At 38.7% G+C, this 25,196-nt stretch overlaps 1 protein-coding gene across 2 annotated transcripts in view; it reads right to left on the bottom strand.

Moving 5' to 3' along the window:
* TRPC4AP (transient receptor potential cation channel subfamily C member 4 associated protein) overlaps positions 1-25,196 on the bottom strand; it is a 71,051-nt gene that overhangs the window by 41,949 nt on the left and 3,906 nt on the right. For both annotated transcript variants that reach the window (XM_027867142.1, XM_027867143.1), the window contains exons 2-6: positions 17,759-17,887; positions 13,466-13,582; positions 8,351-8,408; positions 4,987-5,042; positions 3,546-3,674 (exon numbers count right to left, since the gene is read on the bottom strand). In XM_027867142.1, the coding sequence (XP_027722943.1) occupies positions 3,546-3,674; positions 4,987-5,042; positions 8,351-8,408; positions 13,466-13,582; positions 17,759-17,887 (489 nt within the window). The remainder of the gene's footprint in view (positions 1-3,545; positions 3,675-4,986; positions 5,043-8,350; positions 8,409-13,465; positions 13,583-17,758; positions 17,888-25,196) is intronic.

Here is a 25,196-nt window from a genome sequence, read left to right as displayed (position 1 = left end):
CCTCTGTAATCTGGCTTCTGCTTTCATCATTTAATTCAAATTGCTCTCTCCAAAGTTATTAATGATCTCTTAATTGTCAAATCTATTGGTCTTTTCTCAATTCTGGTATTTTTGACCTCTCTGCAGCATTTGACACTATCGATCATCTTTTCCTCCTAGATACTCTCTCCTCTCCAGGTTTTTGTGACACTGCTCTCCCTTGGTTCTCTCCTACCTGACTACTCTTTCTCAGTCTCTTTTGTTATATCTTCATTGATTTCACACCCTCTAACTGTGGGTTCCCTTTTAAAGCTCTATTCTGGGCCTACTTCTTTTCTCCTTTTTTACTGTATCATTCAGTGATCACATTGATTCCCACTGGTTCAATTACTATCTCTAAAGATAATTCCCATATCCATATATCTAGTACGAGTCTCTCCTGAGCTACAGTCCCACATCATCATGTTCCGTTATCTTGTTCCTCAAACTCTTTCCCCTTCTAAACTTTCCTATTACTGTCAAGAATGATACCACAGTCCTCCCAGTCACTGAGGTTCTCGACCTCAGTGTTACTCTCGATTCCTCACTCTCACTAATCCCACATATACAATCTACTGCCAAATCTCACTACTTCTGTCTTCACAATGACTCTCATATACCTTCTCTCCATTCACACAGTTACTAGTCTTGTTTAGGCCTTTATCACCTCTTGCTAACATTATTAAAATATCTTTCTACTTGATCTGACTGCCTCAGGTCTCTCTTTACTTCGATACATCCTCTACCCTGCTACCAAAGTGATTTTTTTCCCTTAAGCACTGATCAGACACCAAACTCCAATGATTACCTCCTCAAATATAAAGTCCCCTGATCAGCTTTTAAAGCTATTCAGAGGGGCAGCTAGGTGACGCACTGGATAGAACACCGGCCCTGGATTCAAGAAGACCTCAGTTCAAATCCGGCCTCAAACACATAACACTTAGTAGCTGTGTGACCTTGGGCAAGTCATTTAACTCCATTGCCTAGCCCCCCCAAAAAAAAGTTATTCAGAAGACTTACAGGAACTGATGCAAAGGGAATTAAGCAGAACCAGGAGAACACTGCACACAGTAACAACAATACTGTAAGATAATCACAACTATGAATGACTGAGCCATCCTCAACAGTAAAATGATCCAAGATAACTCTGAAGGACTTATGATGAAAAATGGTATCTGTCTCCAAAGAACTGATGGAGTGTGAAGACAGATGGAAGCGTACTTTCTTTACTTTCTTCATTATTCTATTTTTTAAAATCTGTATTTTCTTTTGCAACATGGCTAATATGGAAATGTTTTGCATGACCGCACATGTACAATCTATATCAAATTGCTTGATGTTTCAGGGAGGAGGGAGGGGAGGTAGAGAGAGAGAATTTAGAGTTCAAATTTTTAAAAAATGAACAATAAAAATTTTTGTTTACATGTAATTGGGGCAAAAAAATTAATTAAAAAAAAGCTCTTCAAAACCTGTTCTCTTGCTACTTTTTCCATCTTCTTATACTTTACTCTCCTCCCCACATTCTAAAATCTAACCCTATTGGCCTACCAGCTATTTCTCAAACTCCATCTCCTCTCTGTGCCTTTATCCTGGCTGTCCTTCACGCTTTGAAATGTTCTTCCTTCTCAATGCTGCCTCTTAACTTTCTGACTTCCTTCAAGACTCACTTAAATTCCACCTTTTACAGGAGGCTTTTCCTAGTACCCTCCTCCCACTACCACAGCTTCTACTGCCTTCCCCTCTCAGTCTGCCTTCCATCAACTTCATATGTAACTTGTACATACCTAGTTTTCATGTTTTTTCTGCCTTATTTGAATGTTAGCTCCCTGAGGGCAGGACTATTTTTTTGTTTCTTTTTATCCCCAGTACTTAGCACAATTCCTGGCACTTAATAAATGCTGGCTGATTGTCTTTCCAGTCTTATCTCTAATAGCTTTCTGTTCCACTACAAGAGGTCTAAACAATCCCTCATATATATTCACAACTTTCCCACCTCTATCCATTTGCTCACATGGTTTCCCTATGCCTGGAATACCATTTGGGCCTTCCTTTTGTAATCTCAGGTAACTTTTTTTTTGGTGGGGGAAACAGTATGATATAATGAAAAGCATATTGGATTCAGAATCAGAGGACATGGGTCCACAACCCAACTCTGCTACTTCCTTCCTATGACATCCTAAGCATATCACTCAACTTCTATATGCTTCAGTTCCTCATTTAGAAAATGAGAGCGTTGAACAAGATGGCCTACAACTCCAAATCTATGATCCCACAATCCTATGATCTAGTTCCTGGCAATGTACTTTAAGGAAATTTGAGAAGAAAGAGAACACTTTCATCAGGGGGAAATAACATAGGTGGTAGCAGCTAACCTGAGCCTCCCAAGGTAAAAGAGGAGAAGGGAGTGAATTCTAGACATCTGGGGTATGGTCTGTGTGAATGCACAGAGGTAGGAGATAGAACTCTGAATTTGGGGAACAGCTTCTAGTTCAGTTTGGTTGGTGCATTGTTTGTGTGACCCTACTCATCTTTCAAAGGCTAATTCCAACGTCAGCTCCTCCATGAAATAAAAATACCACAAACAACTAACATTATATAGTCCTTTTTATGTACCATACACTGTGTTAAGTGCTCTATGATTTATTACTTCATTTGATCCTCACAACAACCCTGCCAGGTAGATGCTATTATTATCCCCATTTTATAGTTGAGGAAACTTATGCCAATAAAGGTTAAGGGACTTACCCAGGGTTAAGTGTCTCAGGCCAGATTTGAACTCAGGTTTCCTTATTCCAGGCCCACTACTCCATCCACTGTGCCACCTAACTACCCAATATAAATGAAAGAAATAGAAGAAACCTTTCCTTCTTCTGATCCTGTATAACTCTTTGTGGCTCTCATGCTGTTATTAAGAGAGGAAGTAACGAGCACTAGATTTGGAATCAGGAAGACAGGGTTCAAGTCCCATCTCAGACCCATACTAGCTGTGTAAACATGAGTTAAGTCATTCAACTTCCCTTTGCCTTGGCTTCCTCTTTGGCCTCCAATGTCCCTTTCAGCTCTGAATTTGTGCTCCTATGATCCTGAGTCTCTTAACCTCTCAAAGGCTCAAGTACCTTCCTAAAACCTGTTAGCTAAGTTGCAGAAAGATTGGTGGAGAGAGCTCCCACACCAGGAATCCCCCATGTCCAGGATATCAGAGAGCTTCCAAGCCTGCTAGTCATGGTCAGCAGACTACTCTGCAGACAGCAAGCATTTAATGGATGTTGACTGGCCAGTTTGGCTTGACCTAGGAGAGTGTGTGTGGCATAGCCTTTCTGCTGGAGCACAAGCATCCTGAGAACAGGGACCATGTCTTAGCTACCTTTGATCCAGCCAAGCTCGGTGCTCAGTACAGTGTGTGACACATAGTACACAATCAATAAACGGATGCTAAATGAATAAACAAATGAACAAATTACCTCAGCATCATACTGGAGTGTAGGGATCAACCCCAGCTAGATGGTCAATCTTCAGACAAAACTCACCTTTTTAACACCCAGAATGTCTTCAATGAGGGTTGCTGTTTGTAGAAATGTCTTCCTATTTGTCATCAGTGTAAACAAGAAGAGGACAAAGTCATTTCTTTCTGCCAGACGCTTTGTAACTCCATCAGTCTGTTAAAAGGAAACGAAAAATGTTGGCTGAAGTACAGCCATACCCGTACTGGATAAAGGCTGGTGATGCCAACGTACTCCTGCTAGATACATATAGTCAATTCCGCCAAGATGTACTTGGGCTATGTTGCAAACAAGTACAGCCAGCTTAGCTAAGATGCCACATATATACTTCCTAATCATTCAACAGTGGAATAGAATGCTCCCTGCTTGATCAAGGTCAAGTCCCATGAGATGAGATATAACACCTCCAACATAAAAAACTGGTATCCTCAGGTAGAGTCCCATATCAGTTATATTTTCTTTGTTCATTAATCAATTAATTTTTCTTTAGTTCTCCTCCAAACAAGATACAGAAACAATTCCATATGTCAAAGAGACCTGAAATTTTTAAAAAAGATTTAATCAAATGTGTAAATAAAGAAATTTTGTTCATGAGAATTCTTAAATAACTTTTTTTGGAAATGGAAAATATGTTTCAATCTAGGAAACAGAATTAAGTTGAACAAACAGTCAAAAGACAAAAGTATGGATGAAGAGTATACATCTTTAAGGATTATGATGTTAAACATTTAGAGTGCCAGCAAGAAAAGAGACAGTACAATACAGAGAGACAGGATGGCAAAAGGAAAAGAGCACTGAAAGTACTCCTAAGGCCTGGGTTCTACTCTAGGATCTGCCATGCAGTTAGATGACCATGGGTTAGACACTGCACGTTTCTAACCCTGTCTTTTCATCTGAAAATCAGGGTTAATAATTACAGCCTTGCCTGTCTTACAGGGTTTTTGTGAGGATCAAGTGAGGTAATGCATGCTGCAAATTGCAAAACTATCTAATGCACAGTATCATTAAAGAACAGTAATAATGACAATAATAACAAGGCAAATAAACTCAATTACATTATTTTGCATTTAGTGGTCTCCTTGAGTGAAGCAAAGGTACTGACATTGTTTTTTCATTTAACAATTCTACTGTCAGAGTAAGGAAGACAATTCATAAATCAGCCAAAACCATGGGAATTCCTGAAGAAATAGGAACCAAAGATAACAATCCCATTATGTTCCCAAGCTTAGGATATTTTGAAGAAAAAGATCAAAACTTAGGATCATGGAAGCTGATGGACTTTCATGGACAGACATAGGAAATATCTGTCCAATCACCTGACTCCAGTGAATTTTGATGTCTCTTGGAAATATAAAGTGGCTAATTTACAAAAACACCACATGCTGATTTGGGCCAAAGCACTAGAAAGTCCTACTTGCCAATTTATCAAAAAAGCAAAAATAAGGGTCCCCAAAGCAGAGATACTTACACAAATACACGTATTATACAAGATGCTTAAACAGTCCTTGGTCAGATCATCACTTACTGAAAGAAAAAAAAACAATACGTGGTTATTAATGCTGGAATGAATCACTTTAACAAGAGGCTAGGCAAGGATAGAGGTTAACCATAACACCAAAAGAAAACTTCCTTTTTTTAATCAGCTGAAAAACTCAAAATCCAAATGGGGCCAAGTATGGCTGTGAATAGTAAAGCACATTTTAAAATAAACATATGTACAAACCCCATTAACCATTAACATCATGCTGTTATCACCTTGAGGACAGGTACTGTTTTCATCTCTGTATCCTCAATACCTAGCACACAGAAGGCAATTAATTAAGTGCTTACTGATCAACGAAAGATATTTTCTTCTCTCTCTGATCCCCATGAGCAGTCTACCTAATGCAAGTTATATCAGATTCTATGCCAACTGTCCTAATCCCTAATCCCAAAACCTTTGTCTTCACCACACTAACTTGTGCTAGAGTTTGACCTATATGGCAGGTAGCAAATATCTCTGGATATTTGCTCTCAAGAGAAATTGTGCCAACACTTCTGAATGAAATAAAGAATTCTGATCCTCTAGGAATTCATGGGGCTATTAGGGTAGACACCATATCTCAAGCCCTGTTCTTTTCTACCTCAGCCTTCACTTCTGAGAGGAAGGAGCAATAGTGAGCTGGTTGAAGAATGCACAGACCCAACGTAACACTGGGCTGGTAAATGCCACTTCACAATAACATCTTCAAGGCATTTCAAACAGACTCCACTGTAACACTGCAAAAACAGACTATCATGTCATTTGCCTAATCACCAAAAATACAAATAAGATGAACAATGACTCAATATTAATCCCCCTTACAGTCAGTCAACTTCCCATTCCAATTCTGATATTATTCCTCTTGAAGTAACTACTTCCTGTAATGTCATTTTTACAAAGCCAGTGACTGAGGTTAGGTAGGGTATGCTTATATCACAAGATGTGCAGGAACTCAAACCAGCATCAGTTCACAGCACTACTCACTTCCTTAGAGTATCAACAACACCAGCAAGGAGTTTCCAAAGAAGAAAACTGCATTCTTGCCACAGGGCCTCTCTGAATTTCTCCCCTTTCACAATTCGACATTTCTGGTTTGGGGTTTATGACCTAAGGTCTTTCTACCCTCAACCCTTCATCTTCTTTACCTATGCAAACTCTAAGTATTTGACTAGGGGATCTAAAGAGATGAATATGACATATGATGTTCTACTTCAGTCTGCTTGTTTAGAAATGGATACTCAACAGAGGAATAAGTTTGCCTTCAGCCCTTGATGTGGTGCTTGTTTTAATTCTGAAAAGGACTAAATGGAAAGGCTTAAATGAATGCTGACAGCCACTTCTAGCATAAGCTATCTCCTTGTCAATTACTGCTACTGCTTCCTGAGAAGAAAACTGGAGGGCTCACAATCAGTACGAACAGGCTTCAATATTACCCTAGCAATTCAAAGTCTCCCCACGAAGTCAGCTCCTTTAGGATCCCCTGTGCTATTAAAAAAAAAAAAAATAGGAAACCAGCCTTATAGGCCTTATTTTTTTCTGCTAGTATGGAAAGCAAAACCTTTACTCAATCCTTCAGCCACCCCACGTGGCCAAAATAAGTCTTTCAGCAGAACACAGCCCAGAGAACACTCTGACCACTTACAAAACCTTCACTCCAGGTCTCTTCTTCCTTTAGGGGAAACTGATCACTGGTCTGAACACACTTCTAGCCTCAAGTGCAAACCAAAAAGAACCTACAATAAACCTTGTTATAAAGATACTTGTTTCACCTCAAATTCATTTCTGAGATGGAACATGGTTATAGGATTGACATGTCACACCCCTACTCAAAAGCCATCAGTGGCTCTCTACTGCCATTAGGACACAATATAAACTCCTGGGCCTGGCATCTGAAAAGCTCTCCACAATCTGGCTCCAATCCATTTCTTCAGTCTCACCTTATATTCCCCTATGTTCCAGCCCCTCTCAGTACAACTGTCTGCCTCTACACATTTACATAGGCTGTCCTATATGCCTGGAACACCCTCTCCCTCATTTTTGCCTTTGAGAATCCTTAACTCCCTCGAGGCTTAGCTCAAGTGTCACCTACTCTGGAAGGCCTTCCAAGACAGTCAGCTGTTGCTCCCATCAAACTTTCCTAACATTTTTGTCTAATGTCTCCTTGGCCACTCATTTATTCTTTATCTTATATTATACTTACCTGTACTCATTATGTATCCATCAGGTAGAATACTGGGAGCAGGGCCTCTCATCTTTGTCTTTGAATCCCCAGCATCGAACACATGCCTTATACATAGTAGGCAGTTTAATGATTTGTCTAATTATAGCCTATGTCCAATTGTATCCTCCATAAAAAATGACATTGTTGTTTTTGACTTTAAAAGTCTGCAAAGCACTTTACATGTTATCTTACTTGAAATCTCACAAAAAACATGTTTTTTAAATACTATAGGCATATTATTCCCATTTTACAGATAAGAAACTGAGGCTCTGAGAAGTTAAGTGATTTGTCCATGGGAACATACAACTAATGTCAGAAGTAAGATCTGACCTAGGGCTTCCTGACTCCAGGTCTGGGGTTCTATATCATATCTTACGTTGCCTTTGTATACATATATGTACATGGCAATATACAAGAAAACCTCAATTAATCAGTATACGTACAGAATGCCGGAGAAGGGGCAGGAAATCTGATTAACTGAATTTTCTATTAGATGATAAACTGAAAAGAAACATGGACTTGGAGTCATGGAGCTGAATTTTAGTTCTGGCTTTTCCATTACGTTGTTGGATAACTCTGAACAAATACTTCACTTCTCTGGGCCTCAGTTTCTTTCTCTATAAGATGAAGGGGCTGAACTAAAGGATCTGATGTGCCTGCCAATGCTAACATCTGACAATACTATACCCTCTAACAGCAGCAAGAAGACAGGGTTTCCCTATCACGTGGGGTACAAGAGCTAGATTCAATTGTCCCATATTTCAGCCCTATCAGCTGCTATATAATCACTCCTAAGGACCTGCACTTATGGGGAAAGGAAATAAATCATTGATTTATCTTTTTTTCTTTTTTTTTACTTTTAAGTTCTGAATAGCTAAGCCTATTACTTACAAATACCATTAATTGTGAAAACACCAATTTCTTTTCCTGAGATAATACAGACCGAGTTTAAGGGCAATGAATTCTTCCTAACATATGAACAGCATTCTCCCAGAGAGTCATAGAGGCTAAGGGAACTAGGATTTTAGAACTGATGTGGGGGAAAGCACAACAAATAAGGGCTTAAGAGACAATGACGGGCTCACTTACTTTTCTGTTTCTTTTTCTGAGTAGTAAGTGTAGGTCTCATAAGAATTTCCACAAGGAGCTATTAAAAAAAGAATTGAATTAAATCTACAAAATCATTTCAAAGAACAAGTTATGGCCTAGTGTTGTCTGCGTCAGCTCAGGGCTCAATATGCTCTTCCCAAGACTTTAAGACCCTCCCACACATATCCAGGACACAAGAGAGGCAGCACAATGGAATAACAATAATCCACCACATTTGTCTCATGTTTTACAGTTTATACTTTTAGATCTGTTATGCCATTTCATCCTCATAACAACTCTATGAGAGAAGCAGAGCAGAGCAAAATATCCTCAATTTTACAAATGACAGAACCAAGGCTCATAAAATTCAAGTGACTTGGCCAAAGATTATATGACTAATAAGGGGAATCAGAAAAGTGGAATTCTAATCCTGACTGCACCAATAAATAAGATGCATAATGTTAAGTAAGTCACTACCCCTCTAGGCACCTCATAGCCTCCTTTATAAAATGAAGATATTTGAGACTAGCTTATTTCTGTGATCCCTACCATAAGTTCTCGTTTCTGCTTTCACAGTGATATACAATGCTACAATTATTGTCAAAGGAATATACCCTGCATTGTCAACCATACTTACAAAACCACCATTCGCCCCTACTAACTCCCTTCCCCAGCTTTATCTGCTGTAGTCTCTCTCTTCAATATACAATTCTGATACCACTTTTTCTGTAAGGCTGTCTCTGGCTCTCCCTGAAAGGTTGGACTAGGTAACAGCTCCTTCCTCGACCTTCTAGGATTGTGTCCCCTTATAATGCACCGGTCATGTTTTAATCTGTTATCACAGCTCTCGGTGTTACATGTTCTCTTGCTCCTATCAAATTGTAATCTCTTTGAAAGCAGGGGCTACATCTTATTCATCTTTGTATCCCCAACTGAGTCTAGCACAATGCACTGAACACAGTAAGAGCTTAGTACACGTGTAATGAATGAACCAGCAGGATTTGCTTCTGCACTCGTCTCCCTTCAGGTAATTGAAAAGCTTCAGCTTAACTCAGACAAATTCCCTGGGTTCAGAATTTTAACTTCCACTCTAGAAGACAAATCAACATTTCTGAGATTGCTCCAAAGATGGATTGAGCAAAGCAGCTCCAATACCCTGAGATGAGAGAGAGCTGTGGCAATTAGCTGCAGACTAACATTAGAGAACATATTCAAAAGCAGGCAGCTGATTCAGCAAGCAGGCTCAGTAGGAAAGAGCCTACTGAAAGAAGGTCAAAGAAGTACATACTGACCTGGGGAAAGGCCCAAATTCCAGAGCTGATGTGGGAAATTCTGGTGAGACCAATATAGTATTAAGGGGCTAAGGCAAAGAATAAACCCAGGACAGCTAGCTTGAAATGTTGCTACGGCCCTGTGGTAGGGGCAAGGTACTTTCTACATAATGACACATTTTCACTGTACTGAGAAGAGCACTGAACTCAGTATTCCAAACCCAGCTCTGAGAGTGGGCTACCACATGATCTAAGGCAAGTCTCAAACGTCATATGAGGAAGTTGTATGATGTTTAAAATCCCTTATAGCTCCAAGGTACTATATTGTATGAATTGGTGTTAATGTTTCCCTCCCTTCTTCCCCTTTCCCCTTTCTCTCTCCCCATTTCCCTCTACCCGTATTCAGTTCTAACTGCCATGGGGCTAGGGAGGAGAAGATACACAATTCAGAAGTTTGGAATTAATGAATACCCAGGAGGAAAGCATATAATATATGGAAAAGAAAACCCAAAAGAAATAAAAGAAAGTTCCCATCAGTACCATGGGAACAGCCCACCAATTATAGGCTCTACATGGCACCAAGATCACCAGAGGACTTAAGTAATCTTCACATGCCCTGCTGGCTCCCAAGACACAGGCACACTCTGACAGCATACAAAAATGAAACTAATACTTTGTGATATTTTAAGTGCCTCATATTTCAAAGCAATTGCTACATAAGCAACTGCCTAAGGGAGGAGAGTTTATTGATGTGACCTTTACTACTTAAAATTTCAATGGTTTTTCTGCCCTTGATGTAATTCAGAGTGATTGTTTTATATATAACTGGGGCATAACGTTTTACAAATCACAACATATAAAGAGCTGGAAGAGACCTCAGGTCACCTAGTCTAACCCTTTTGTGTTGGAGGTGGGGAGCCTAAATCCCAGAAGGAAAATAAATTGTCTAAAGCCACACAACTAGTTAGTGAAAGAGCTAGAACTAGAATCCAGATCTCCTGATTGTAAGACTAGGGCTTTTTTCACTACATCATCCCACCTTTATTAAGGTGACACTGAGAAAGAACAATGGTCCAGAAGCCTAGGGGTTGGAATAGAAATCCCACCAGCACCTTGCAGCTATTCTACGATCTTAAAATAGCACAACTCTAGAAGAGAATGGGGCAGCTAGGTGGCACAGCAGATAGAGTGTCAGGCCTGGAATCAGGAAGACCCAAGCTCAAATCCAGCCTCAGATACTTACTAACTATATGACTCTCGGCAAGTCGCTTAATCCCACTGGCCTCAGTTTCCTCACCTGTAAAATGAGCTGGAGAAGGAAATGGGAAACCACTCCAGTATCTTTGCCAAGAAAATCCCAAATGAGGTTGCGAAAAGTCAGGCACAACTGAAATGACTAAACAACAAAAACAGGAGAGAACACTAGCAGCCAACCTACTATCCTCGTCCAGGTTGTTATTTCCTAAGCAAGCCCTTGTCACTACTAAATCCTAGTTGGAGCAACAGAGCAACCCCCACTTGGCTGAGAAGTTGTAAGAATTACTGATTTTCAAAGGTGTTCTGGTCATTTCCCTCTTTCTGATCCCATTATAAAGACTTCTAGGACAGAAAACTAAAATAAGAAAATGAAGTTAATAGTCCCATACCCATTACAAATCTTCCAAAAGATCCAATAATTAAATGACAACATGAACACAAATTCCTTTCTCCAGGAAAAAAAAAATCACTTCCTTCAGCATAAACCCTTGGACACCTTCCCTCTAAGAATTAGTAAAAACCTGACCTCTAAACTATATATGATAAATTGAAGAGATTTAAAAGAATAACCATGTTAGCAATAGCAAATGAAAGACTTCAACTCTCTGGATATCAGCCAGAAGTCTAATTCAGCTAAAAGTAGAGAATCTGATAAATTCTTGGCTTCCCTAATCAACATTTTTATCTCTTGAAAAGTAAAGAGAGGAACTGGAGTGGGAGGTGGGATGGAAGGGATAAGCTTTCTAAAAACACCAGACTATCTTACCAATGAGGAAAAATTAACTGTGATACTCAAGTGATCAGAATCTTTGGAGACTTTGCTGCTCCTCATACATAACATTCAATCTCCCACCTCCATGCCTTTGCACAGGCTATCTCCCATGCCTGGAATACCCTTGTAACTTCAGCTTTTTGCAATCCCTGGGACCCTTTAAGACTTAGCTTAAATGTTACTTCTTTCATGAGAACTGTCCCAATCTTCACAGATGTTAGTGCCATCCTCCTAAAAATTGCTTTGTATTTATTTATGTTTGCTGAGCAAATGAGAAAGTGACAATGACAATGTAATCTTGGAACTGATAATTGGGAAGGAAAAAATTCTAGGTACATTTAGATATATACCCTGGATTTAAGGAAAGTAGACTTCAAAATATTCAGAGACTTTTCCTTGACTAGGGTTTTATAATCTCTATTCACAACATGCATAAGAAGAAGATATAGGACCCCTGCTGAAAGCGAACTTTTCCTCCTCAAATTTCTCACAGCATTTTGCTTGGATCCCTCCTTTACACTTTTCACATTCTCCTTTCATCATCCCCCTTCCCATTCTCTCATTTTACAGATGAGGAAACTGAGGCCCAAGGGGGTTAAGTAACTTGCCCAAGAGGTAGAATCTGAAGCCAGGTTTTCCTAACTCCAAGTTCAGTGCTCTATCCACGGTACCATGCTACTTTCCTTTTATCATGGTTATTTGTGTACATGTCCATCCCCTCCATCCCTCCCTACATTAAAGTATAAGCTCATTAAAAGTAGGATCTGTGTTTTATCTGTCTTTGTCTCCCCAGTTCCCATCAGAAGGCCTTTGCACATAACAGGCACTTAATACATGTTTATTAAGTTGAATGATAAAACTGCTTAACTCCTATTTAACTCCTATTTTGTCTTTTCCATCCCAGGAGAAAGACACTCAAATTGGAAAGAAGAGAATAAACTTTATTAAGAGGAAAATTAAGCTCAACAAGCGAGAAGAACATGGGAGGAGAGCACGTAATACCTCCAAATGACTTCAAGTCTCCTGGCTAAAACAAATCTGCCAGATCTGAGACAGGGGATGCTACCTTCACTGGATAATTTTTAGAGGTCTCTTCCAGCCCACAGAGTCTATGATTCGAATTAAACTTCTGCTGTATACACCACTTAAGCTACTGAAAATGTACTCAGAAATCATTATGTTGCTTTCTATCCATTTTTGTAAAGTATTCTCTAAAATCTGAATTTTTTTTTTAAAGCAGCATGACACAGTAGAGAACTGGTACCAGGACAATAGACATACATAGTCCATCACATAACTGACTCCCTCAAAAGTCTCTTTGGCTTTATAGGACCTTCCAGAGCAAATGTTCTGCTGGTACAGTGACTCCCATGTTATGATGAGATACAAAAGGAAGACTACAATCTAATAAAGGAGTGAAAAAACATACAAAAATTAAGAGACAAAATATGTTAAATACAAAAAAGAAATCCAAAGTGCTATGAGAAACTGGAGAGAGTGAGAGAGAGAGAGAGATTACTTCTAGCAGAAGGACCAGGGAAGGTTTCCAAGCAGGTGGTATCTTGAGTAGGGCCCTGAAAAAAGGGAAGGATTTCAATACGCAGAGATGGGAACAGAGATTTTTAACTACTTTAAATAGTGAGCAAGATCATTTCTATAATGTTACGTATTTGTGCTGTCCAAAAGCCTGCAGCTGAAGCTATTCATATTTAAAAAAGATGAGCTCAAAATGGTTTCTCTCAAATGAAATTCTAAAATATCTTCATGTCCAACAGTTACATAGATCCAATACCAAGAAAACCAAAACAAACTTACGTCTACACCTCCAAACAAATCAAAAGTGTATGTGTTGGGGAAGGTGGATTCCTGGGAAAATTTTCTATCTTCTGTAACAAACACCATAGCTTCCATAGAGAGAAGTGGAGAGATTTCCTGTTTGAGAAATAGAAAGGTAAAGAAAGACTTTTGATTCTGAATGACCATTATTTATAAAGCAAATCCTGTATCTAATAGCAGCTTACATTTAGATAGTGCTCTACATACACAATCTCATTTGATCCTAACTAACTAATCCTTTGAGGAGTAAAAGTATTATCTCCACTTTACAGATGAAAAAACTGAGCTCAGAGGTGAAATAAATTGCCCAAGGTGACAAAGCTTAATGGTAGAGCCAGGACCCAAAACCAATTCTCCTGACTCCTAGAATTCTTTCTATTGCATTGTCTTCTTAATGGTCATTTTGGTTCCAATATGAATACTCTGTGAATGCCATACTCAGATAGCTGCATTATTGTTCCTTTCAAGGAGAGGAGACCCAGTTGTCAGAAGATCTGGATTTTAGTCCTGACTCTGTCACTATTTAGATGGATAAATATGAGCAGGTCACTGAGTCTTGCTGGATCTATTTCTTCATTCATCGCATGATCTACTTTTGCTTCAAAGAGCTGATGTAAGGATCTAGAAGCCACTGACAAGATAAGGTATTATAATAAATCACCAGCACTATGAGTTCATAGGATTATATGATCCTGTGATTTAGAGCTGGAAGGAACCACAGAGGTCACTTTCTCACTTTAAAGAAAAGATGATTTGCCCATAGCTAATTAACAAAATCCACATTCTCTGACTCCACGTCCAACGCACTTTCTACTTCAATCAGGTTTCCATTCATTCTATGGTAGGAATTATAAATACAGGCATGCCTCACGCAATGTGAACTTGCTTCTTGAACACACCAGGCACATACAACAATGTCACGAGAGGCGTTTAGTTCCACAGGACCACTTTTGTAAGCAGTAAGCAGACTGACACCTACAGGGTTCAAGTGCACTTGAGTGGTTGTTGACTACCCCACTTGCATCTCAGGTGAAAGACCATATGACACTATAGTAGGGTTTTGTAATGTGACAATGGGGTTAGGTTAACAAGTATTATACACATTGCCAGAAATGATGATGGTAAAAGGAACATTACACAGAACATGCCTGTTGGAGGAATTATTCTTAGCAGTGAATTCAGGCAAAGCCATCAGCCACCAGCTACAAGTAATAACAGCCTATTTTAACCTTCTCTTCCCTCTAAAACTGAACTCTCTACTAAAGATCAGCTGTGTATAGTTTTAGAAGGGATCACAGAATCTTTTTTTTTTTAAACAGAAAAACATTTTTATTAAAGAACTACTATGCCAGGCATTGTGCTTGGCAGTTGGAACACAAAGACAAAAGTAAAATAATCCTTGCCTTAAAAAAAGTTCCTTTTTTTAAGAAATGTTTTGTTGATATCTTCCATCTTTTATATCATCATACTTATCCCCAGAATCTTTCTCCCTCCTCCTCCTTCCAGTCATTCCATATAACAAATAGTATTTTTCTTAAAGAGGAAAAAATCCCAGCACAACTGACTGACACACTGGTTAAGTCCAAAAACACATCATCTATAACATCTGTGGACAGATGTCCTCTCATATCTCTTCATTTGAGTACTGCCTGATCTTCATAATTTTGTTGCATTTACTTTTGATTTTTTGGTATGTTACTCTTTCTATTTACACTATTATAGTTACAGTATGTGTTGTTTTCTTGGCTCTGCTTATTTCACTCTACATCAGTCCATGTAAATCTTTTCATGCTTTTCTATATTCATTACACATATCATTTATTATAGCATAGTAATATTCCATTATATTCATGTACCCCACAGTTTATTTAGCTGTTTCCCAACTGATGGACATCTACTTTGTTTCCAATTCTTTGCTATCATAAAAAGTGCTGCTATAAATATTTTGGCATATCTGAGGACTTGCTTCCTATTAATGGCTTCTTCTGGGTATAAGCCCAATAATGGGATCTCTGGTTCAAAGGTTCTAGACATTTTAGTCATTTTATGTGCATAATTCCAAACTTATTTCCAAAAGGGCTATACCAGAAGTAGGGAACCTGTGGCCTTCTAGGTCCTTGGGTGCAGGCTTTTGAGTGAGTCCAAGTTTTACAGAAAAAATCTTTTTATTAAGGGGATTTGTTCTGTGAAGTTTAGATTCAGTCAAAGGGCTAAACCTGAGGACGTAAAGGATCACATGTGGCCTTGAGGCTGCAGGTTTCCCAGCCTTGGGCTATACTATTTCAGAGCTCTTACCAATGTATTAACGTACCTTTCATTCCACAACCCCTCCAAAACTGACTATTGCCATTTTTTGTTACCTTTGCCAATTTGTAAGGTATGAGGTGAAATCTCAGGGGTGTTTGGATTTGCATTTCTCTTGTTATTAGTGATTTGGAGCATTCATTCTTTAGTTCATGTAGTTCTTTTGAGAACTGTCTGTTCATATCCTTTGATCACTTATCTACCGGGAAATGGCAATTAGTACTATGTATATATTTATTAAATGTCTATATGTCTTGAATACTAAACCCTTATCAGAGAAATCTGATACAAAGGTTTTTCTTCCCATCTGACTACATCTTTTATGATGGGAGCATTAATTTTGTCTATTCAGAAACTGTTTCATGTAATCAAAGTTTTCCATTCTATCTTTAGTAATTGCTTCTATCTTTTATTTGTTTAAGAATACCTTTCCTATCCATTGATGTGAGAGGTATACCATCTGATTCTCTTCTAATTTTTCTATAGTATGATCTTTCATATTAACTGTATACCCAGTTAAAAGGTATTACAAAAATTATGTAAGGTGTTAGTCTAAGTTTAATTTCTGCCAGACTGCTTTCCAGTTTTCCCAGAAGTTTTTATCAAATATGGAGTTTTTTCCTAAGTAATTTATGTTTTCCACTTTATCACACACCAGGTTACTGAATTCCATTGTTTCTGATTCTCCTTTGTCTAGCCTATTCCACTGATCTACCGCTCTTTTTTTTTTAGTGAGGCAATCGGGGTTAAGTGACTTGCCCAAGGTCACATTGCTACTACATGTCAAGTGTTTGGTCTGAGGCCAGATTTGAACTCAGGTCCTCCTGACTTCAGGGCTGGTGCTCTATCCACTGTGCCACCTAGCTGCCCCTTACTGCTCTTTTTTAATCCAATACCAGATGGCTTTGATGACTGCTACCCTACTAGTTCGAGGTATAGAAATGTAATTACCCCTTCATACCTATTTCTTTTCATCTTTCCCTTGGTATTCTAGATCTTTTGTTTTTCCAAGTAAATTTTGTTATTATTTTATCAAATTCTGTAAAGAATTTACCCTTACCCTTGGTAACTCGGTTGGTATAGCATTAAAAGTTTAAATTAAATTTGGTAGTACTGTCATTTTTATTCTGTTGGCATAGCCCAGCCATGAGCACTGAATATTCCACCAGCTCTTTAAGTTGTTTGTTATTTCTCTAAGGAACACTCTGTAATTGAATATTTAGTCTTTTGTATGCTTTGGTAGGTTGGGGACCACAGAATCTCAGTAAAGAAAGGAACTTGTCCATCTTGCTCCTTGGTTCAAAAATTTCTCATATAACATTTCTAACATATGGTATCAGAAATCTTTATTCTTATCCCTCTTGCAGATAATGATGATGATTATCTAGTATCAAACATATTCTGATAGACATAAATGTTATATGATGCAATATCAAAGTTTAACCTCAATATAAGTTTGGATATTAAGATAAAATTTTAATTTGGATATTAAATTTAGTTTGGACACTAAGACAAAATTATAAGGATAATGTTCATCTTCAGCTGGAATTTTGCTGTTCAGTCATTTCAGTCTTATCCAACTCTTCATGACCCCATTTGGGGTTTTCTTGGCAAAGACACTGGAGTGGTTTGTCATTTCCTTCTCCAGCTCATCTGACAGACGAGGAGCTGAGGCAAACAGGGTTAAGTGACTTGCCCAGGATCACATAGCTAGTATCTGAGGCCAAATCTGAACTCAGGTCTTCCTGACTTCAGGCCCTCCACACTCTTATCTACTGTGCCACCTAGCTGCTCTTTGGAATGGGTATACTGAATTAAAAATCCCAGATCTGGCACAAGATTTTAGAGTATTAAGAACAATCATATACTCCTCAAACACAGCAACTGTTAACAAATAATACAAGTATAAAATAGGATTAAAATCATGTATTCAAAATGAAACCTTTTCCAAGAGACTGCTGACATTACCTTGAGGATGCTTTGGCACTTAGAAAAATCGCTGTTGGGTTGGCTGTTCACGTATAGTTTTTGAAGTAACAGAGGGATCCCATTCCATTTGGCTTGTTTGTCTCTTTCTTTCAGAAAAGCCTCTGTGATCTGCAATTGAAACAACAACATGAATGTCCACTCTCTGGACAGATGCCCCTGGCAAAGATGGCAGAGGGGCACCTCTTACTCAGACAGACCTGGGATAAGACACACAGTTCAAAGAATAATTTTTTTAACAATTTCAGTAAACACATAATAATAACAGCTAGCCCTTATATAGTACCTACTATGTGCCAGGCACTGTGTTAAGTGCCCTACAAATATTATCTCATTTGATCTTTACAACAATCCTAGAAATAGACGCTATTATTATTCCCATTTAACAGATGAAACAAACAGAGGTTAAGTGACTCACCCAGGGTCACACAGCTAGTAAGTATTTGAGGCTGGGTTTGAACTCAGGTCTTCCTGACTCTAGGTCTAGCACTCTATCCACTGTGCCACCGAGTTATGGTAAAGAGAATGAGATGGCTTCAACTAGGCAAATATCAGTACAAAACAAGGTAAATTAATGAATTCTGGTTCTGCCCCTATTTATACTCCAAATGCTCTTTGCCAATTTTATTACTAAGGCAGAACAGAATTTCAAGACTACAAGTTACCTTAAATATCTTCTAGTCCACACCCTCATTTTACTAAAGAGGAAACACAAGCCCCGAATAAAGGAACTAACTTGTTCAAGGTCACATGGTAATTAGGTGACAGAGATTAAAACTTAGATCACCTTATTCATTCCAGATTAATACATGAAATTCCTGTCTAAACCTAGGTACCTAGTGGGAAATTCAAGACTTGTTAAAGTCAAGCACGCTTGTGGAAATCCAAATACATTTTGATTTATTAAAAGATACTGTCAGTTTAAATCAAGGCATAATATCTTATTTAAAAGAATTCATCTACAATGGAAATATAAGTAGGTTAATTAATTAACATTTACTGAATGCCTACCATATGCAAGCAACTGAGCTAAGCACTAAAAAGACAAAAAGGTACAACCAAAAAAAAAATTAATTAAAAAAAAAAGTACAAGCAAAGGAATTCCCCAAGGGGCTTATTTTGCATATTTTATCTATAATGTTATTTTTATGCATGTTATGGCACATTTACCAAATAGGAAGATCAGTAAGATATAAGCACTGAATTTGGAGGAAAAGGACCTGGTTTTGAATCCCAGCTCTTAGCTCCTCTAAGTCTGGATTCCATTATCTTTAAAATGTGAGTTAGATTATCACTAAAGTTTCTGCCTTTCCCATTCTAATCCTGTAATTAATCCCCTAGGTCCTTGGCTCCACCTCTGTTTCTACACTATGCCCATCTACTACAACTAACTTAGACTAATTTTCTGGATGTGCTTTGTACCCTTACTCGTGACATTCCTTTCCGACTGGAATACTTTTCATCCGCCCCCAGCTTCACCTATCAAAATTCCACCCCTTTTCCAATTTCCGGCTCAAATGCAACCTCCATGAACTAGTCCATGGTCCCACAGCCACAAGTAATTGGTTCCTTCTCTGAATTCCTATGCCATTTTGTACCACTTATTGCCTTGCTTTATGGTTATCTGCTGCGCACACCTTACCTTTCCACCTAATCTGCAAGCTCCTCCAGCACCAGGACTAGATCACATACACCTCTGTATTCCCCACACTGCTAAGCACAAGGCCAAATAAATACGAAAGACAGTGTCTGAATACATTAATAAACTCCATCTTGGACCATGGCAGTCAAGGGAGCTATTGGAAATCCTTGGGACCACTTCGTAGCACAGCCCCACACAACAGAATCCATAGATGGCATAAATCTCTGGCAACTAATGGAGAATGAAGAGGTTCACAGAAGAATTATAATACCTTAACTGTAAAAATCCCTGGAGTAAAAGAAATAGAATTACTTAAAAGCATTAACAGAAAACATTTGCTAAGGGTTTCTCTCTGGACAAAATTATGTATATGCCCTCCCCAAGAGGGTCAAATGAAATTATCAAGAAGATGGAGGCGGGGCAGCTAGGTGGCGCAGTGGATGGAACGCTGGCCCTGAAGTCAGGAGGACCTGAATTCAAATGTGGCCTCAGACCAAACACTTGACACTTACTAGCTGTGTGACCTTGGGCAAGTCACTTAACCCCAATTGACTAAAAAAAAAAAAAAAAAAAAAGATGGAGGAATTTCCACATGAGAATAGACTAAGAAAATTAAACAACTTCAACCAAGAGAGATAAAGGCTAGAAGGAAATATGACTAAAATTAATAAAATTATTAAAAGTATGTATAGAGTGAATACAGATCTACTTGCCAGAATAAGAAGCCCTCTTTGAAACCTAAAGGGATAGTTCTAGCATACATAAAAATCATTCTATTTTACACAATGATAACATATGGAATTCATTATCCTATTGAACATAAGTTCAAGAAAAATGTAGATAATGTCATTTACTCATAAAAGGTTATACAGAAATGTTTATGGTATTTGGTTACAACCCTTATGCTAAGGTTGAAGCCACCAACACTATGCTTTCACACAAACCAACCAGGAATAGGACAAGAGTAGATCAGATGACTTCTAAGAGTACCTTCTAACTCGAATATTCTATGATCCTTTATTCAGACGGAATACTAGTTGACATACTGGAATGAATCAAGGATTGGATTTGTGATCTTAATGCTTTGGGGAGGAAACAGGTAAAGACAGTTGCAAATATACCAGAAACATACTGGGAGCACCAACAGGGATAAACTAATGGTAATGAAAAGTGAAAGTGGGTGGGAGAGGTGAGATTATAATTCAATTCAACAAACCAGTTAAGTGCTTACTGTGTAAACAGTATTGAGGATAAAAAGATGAAAAAGGGGACAGATTCTCTCCCTGTTTCAAAGTATTTATAATCTAGAAGCAGACATATCTCAACTGAGGCTTGCTTTTTGGCATCTGGGACTCTGGCCTGCTCCTAAAGAGAAGTCCTGGGACCTTGTTCTGGAACTCCTGAGCCAATTCTGAGCCTCCAGTCCTAAATTGACTCTTTATTTCATTAATTCATTTGGTGCTTACTAGGAAGCACTGTGCTACATGCTCAATACATGATAAAGAAGACAGAGTTCCTGTTTTTTTCTTTTTGTTTTTGTTGTTTTTTGTTTTGTTTTGTTTTTGGTGAGACAATTGGGGTTAAGTGACGTGCCCAGAGTCACACAGCTAGTGAGTGTTATGTGTCTCAGGTCACATTGCAACTCAGGTCCTCCTGACTCAAGGGCCGTGCTCTATCCACTTCACCACCTAGCTGCCCCTAAATAGCTAACAGTTTTCATTTTTACCATATTCTTTTTTTTTTTTTTTGCTTTTTGGTGAGGCAATGGGGTTAAGTGACTCGCCTAGTGTCACACAGCTAGTAAGTGTCAAGTGTCTGAGGCCAAATTTGAACTCAGGTCCTCTTGACTCCAGGGCCAGAGCTGTATCCACTGCACCACCTAGCTGCCCCCATAGTTCCTGTTCTTAAGTAGTTTATAATCTAGTTGGAGAAATAAGGAAAGGGGGAAGGGAAGGGAAAGGAAATAAGCATTTAAAATAGTCTACTATGTGCCAGGTACTTTGCTGAATACCTTTTTTTTTTTAAACAAATATTATCTCATTTGATCTTCACAACGACCCTTCAAAGTAGGTGCTATTATTATCCTGGTTTTATAGTTAAGGAAACTGAGGCAAAGGTTAATTAAGTGACTTGCCCAAGATTACACAGCTAATAAGTGTTTGAGGCCCAATTTGAATTCAAGTCTTCCTGATTTGAAACCCAGCACTATCCACTGTGCCACCAGCTGTCTCTAAGACATCAGACATTAACATATGAACTAATTAAATAATAATATAAGGCAATATATGACTAAGTGCCAAAATGAATGACACAAACAATAAGGCCTATAGGTATGCAAAGAAGACAGAGCAATGGAGACTGAAGAGAATTAGGAATGCCTCTTGGAGAAAGTAATACTTGAGCTGGGCCTTGAGGGATAAATGATAAGATAATATAAGACTATTTTACATTTATATATCGATTTAGTTTACAAAACATTTTAAAAAACTTTATCCCACTGTATCCTCACATTAGCCCCATAAGGTAAGTTAGTACAAATACTGTCCCCATTTAAAAGATAAAGAAACTGAGGGTTTAGAAAAAAAATAAGTAGCTAGTACCAACATACAACAGAGATAGGACTCAAACTCAGCTAACTTGACTCCTAGTCTTGTATTCTTTACTAAATATTTGTAGAACTGAATTTGACCTAAGATTAAGCATAGTATGGTGAAAGATAGTGAGAAGATAAGTCTAGCTAGAGTGTAGAGGGCATACTGGGGAAATGAGAGATAATCCTTGGACAGGTAGAGCAGAAGCAACATAATGGAGGGCCTTGACTGCAAAAGAGTTTGATTTTACCCTACAGAGAAAAGGGAAAACAGTAGAAGTTACAGAAGACTGGCTTGAAGGCTATCACAGCAGGCTAGGCATCAGGTAATAAAGGTACCTAGAGTAGCAGTCATGGAAAAAAAAGAATCCTTCAGGGAGGACCCCAGGGACTCACAAACCAAATTCAAACTGAAAAGTACAATGCTGCTTACCCAGGTAGTACTTAACGCCAATTCACAGAGATAGGAACCACTATTCTATCTATTTATAAAAGTGGATAGAACTTTAAGCAAGCTAGTTGAGACTAGCTTCCTTAATAAGCCAATGACTTGTGGGGGTTTCAGATACTTTCTCCCAAATGTAATCTCTTTTTACTATGAAAAATGTGAAAACCAAATGAAAGATTTTCTCTTTTGCCATCTAACCTAGAATTCTAAACTTAAAAATCTAACAGGAAATACTTAACTAGAGCCAATAGTGTCTAAAACTAAACTCTGTCCCTGTTCCCCGCCCCCCCAACTGGTTTACCTCCTGACTTCTCTATTTCTGACAACATCATCATAATTCTCCCCGTCATCCAGTTCCAAAACCTCGGAGCTTTGATTGGTCTTCCTTTCATCAGAATATCTAACTGGTCACAAAATCCTACACATTCTTCTTTTCTTCTTCTTCTGAGTCTAAGCTTCTCTTATGGTCCCTCCTTATAATCAACACACTAGCTCAGGCCCTTATTTCATAAGGGAATTATTTTAATAGTCTCATAACTGGCCTGCCTGCCTTCAATCTCTTCCCTTCAAATCTATCCTTCACAAAACACTGGTTATCCTCCTAATAAACAGATTTATCATGTCTCTGACTACTCAAAAATTTTCATTGATGGGGCAGCTTGGTGGAGCAGTGGATAGAGCACCCACCCTCGAGTCAGGAGGGCCTGAGTTCAAATCCGGCCTCAGGCACATAACACTCACTAGCTGTGTGACTCTGGGCAAGTCACTTAACCCCAACTGCCTCACCATAAAAAAAAAATTTTTTTTTCATTGATTCCCTACAAGATAAAGTTCAAATTCCTCTACTTGATATCTAAGGATGTCTATAATCTGGACCCATCCTATCTATCTAGCCCTCTGTATATGCTTTCCCCAGTGCCTGGAATGCCCTCCTCTATCCCCACCATTCAAAGGAAATTCCACTCATCCTTCAAGGCCTGTATGAGGCCCACTTCTTCTATGAAGCTTTCTCTGACCGATTTAGTCTTTTTCTTTCTTCTCTCAACTCTTACAGCACTTTCTGTCTATGTTCATTTTGGCACTTAATCAAATACAAAATGTATTATTATCCAACTGTTCTGTGTATGTTAATCTCCTATCCTCAATAAGACTGTAAGTTCTTGGAGGGCTGAGAATTTCTCTTATACAAACTTCTCATAGTAGCTGAGGGGTTTCAACAAACTAACCAATCAAACCTGCCCATTTTACAGATAAGGAAACTGAGGCACAAAGAAGCTTAGTGATTTACCTAAGGTCATACTACAAGACAGTGGCAGAACTCAAACTAAGATCCAGGTCTTCTGATTTCCAGTCCGGTGCTCTTTTCACTGTGACACTGTGACTTCTGTACCACCTTCAACACCTAACAGAATGCTCAGCACATACTACAATACAACAAGCATTCATTAAGGGCCTAACATATACTAGTCACTAGGCAAGGTGCTGAGGATACAAAGTTAAAACAATTTCTGCCCTCGAGAAGCTTATGTTCTACTGGGGGGGAAACAACATATATATAGATAAGAAAATTAAAAAAAAAATACAATTTTGGGAGGGGGAAGCGAACTCTTTTTGGGGAAGGATTAAAAAAAAGCGTCATGCAGGAAGAGATCGTTTTTGAAGTGAATTTTGAAATGACCTTAAGGATTCCACAAAGTAGAGTTGAAAATGGAGAACTTTCCAGGTATCAGGGTCAGCTTCTGCAAAAGCATGGAGGTGGGAAATGGAATGCTTCAGCGTAACATTATAAGCAGCATATAGGTCAGTTTGGCTGGAACACAAGAGCGTGTAAAGGGGAACAATGTGACATCAGCCTAAAAAGATAAGTTGAAGCTAGACTATGATAGGCTTAACGTCAAAGATCAGTTTGTGCTTTAACCTCTAGGCATTAAGACACTACTAAAGCTTTTTGAGCAGAAGAGCGACACTGTCAGATCTATGCTTTAGGGAATTCATTTGGCAGCTCTGTAGCAAATGGTTAGAGAAGTTAGAGGATGGAGGCAGAGAGACCAATCAGGAGAGTATTTAATAATCCACGTGAGAAGTGATTCCACCCTGAACCAAAACAACTGTTTTGAGTACACAAAAAACAACAGATATGAGAGTACAATAATTACCTGCTGAAGTGAATCAATTGTAAAATTTAGAAAGGGGTCAGGTGGAGAAGCAAAGGTACAATGAATTGGGAGAACGACCAAACGTAAACAGAAAATGACAAGAAGCAATCCCATGGCCAAAACACTGTGCACATCCATGCATAAACTGAGGCAGATCACTTCTCTGTTCAAAACCCTTCAATGTGTCCCTACTGCTTTTGGACAAGGTCCAAACTCCATAGCCTTACATTCAAAGCCCTCCACAATCTGGCACCAAGGTACCCTTCACTCACACTACTTCTCCGCCAACAGTCTTCTCTCCAGTCAAACTACTCACAAACACTTGAACCTGCAACAATGAAGACTTCAAACCTTTGTTCATCCAGTTTCCCATACCTATGATGCCCTTCTCTGACTGATAAAATTTCTACCCCTTTTCTAAAGTACAATTCAATTATCACTTCATCCATGAATCCTCATCCAGCCCAGATCAAATCACGTCAACAAATATTTGCCAGGCACTGTGTCAAAAGCTGGAGATACAAAGAAAAGCAAAAACAGTCCCCTGCCCTCAAAGTGCTCGAAAACTAGTGGGGAAGACAAGC

The sequence above is a fragment of the Vombatus ursinus genome, unplaced genomic scaffold (genome assembly GCF_900497805.2).
Source record: "Vombatus ursinus unplaced genomic scaffold, bare-nosed wombat genome assembly UNPS02014785.1, whole genome shotgun sequence".
Taxonomy (NCBI): Eukaryota; Metazoa; Chordata; class Mammalia; order Diprotodontia; family Vombatidae; genus Vombatus; species Vombatus ursinus.
This window is presented reverse-complemented; position numbering and strand designations above follow the sequence as displayed.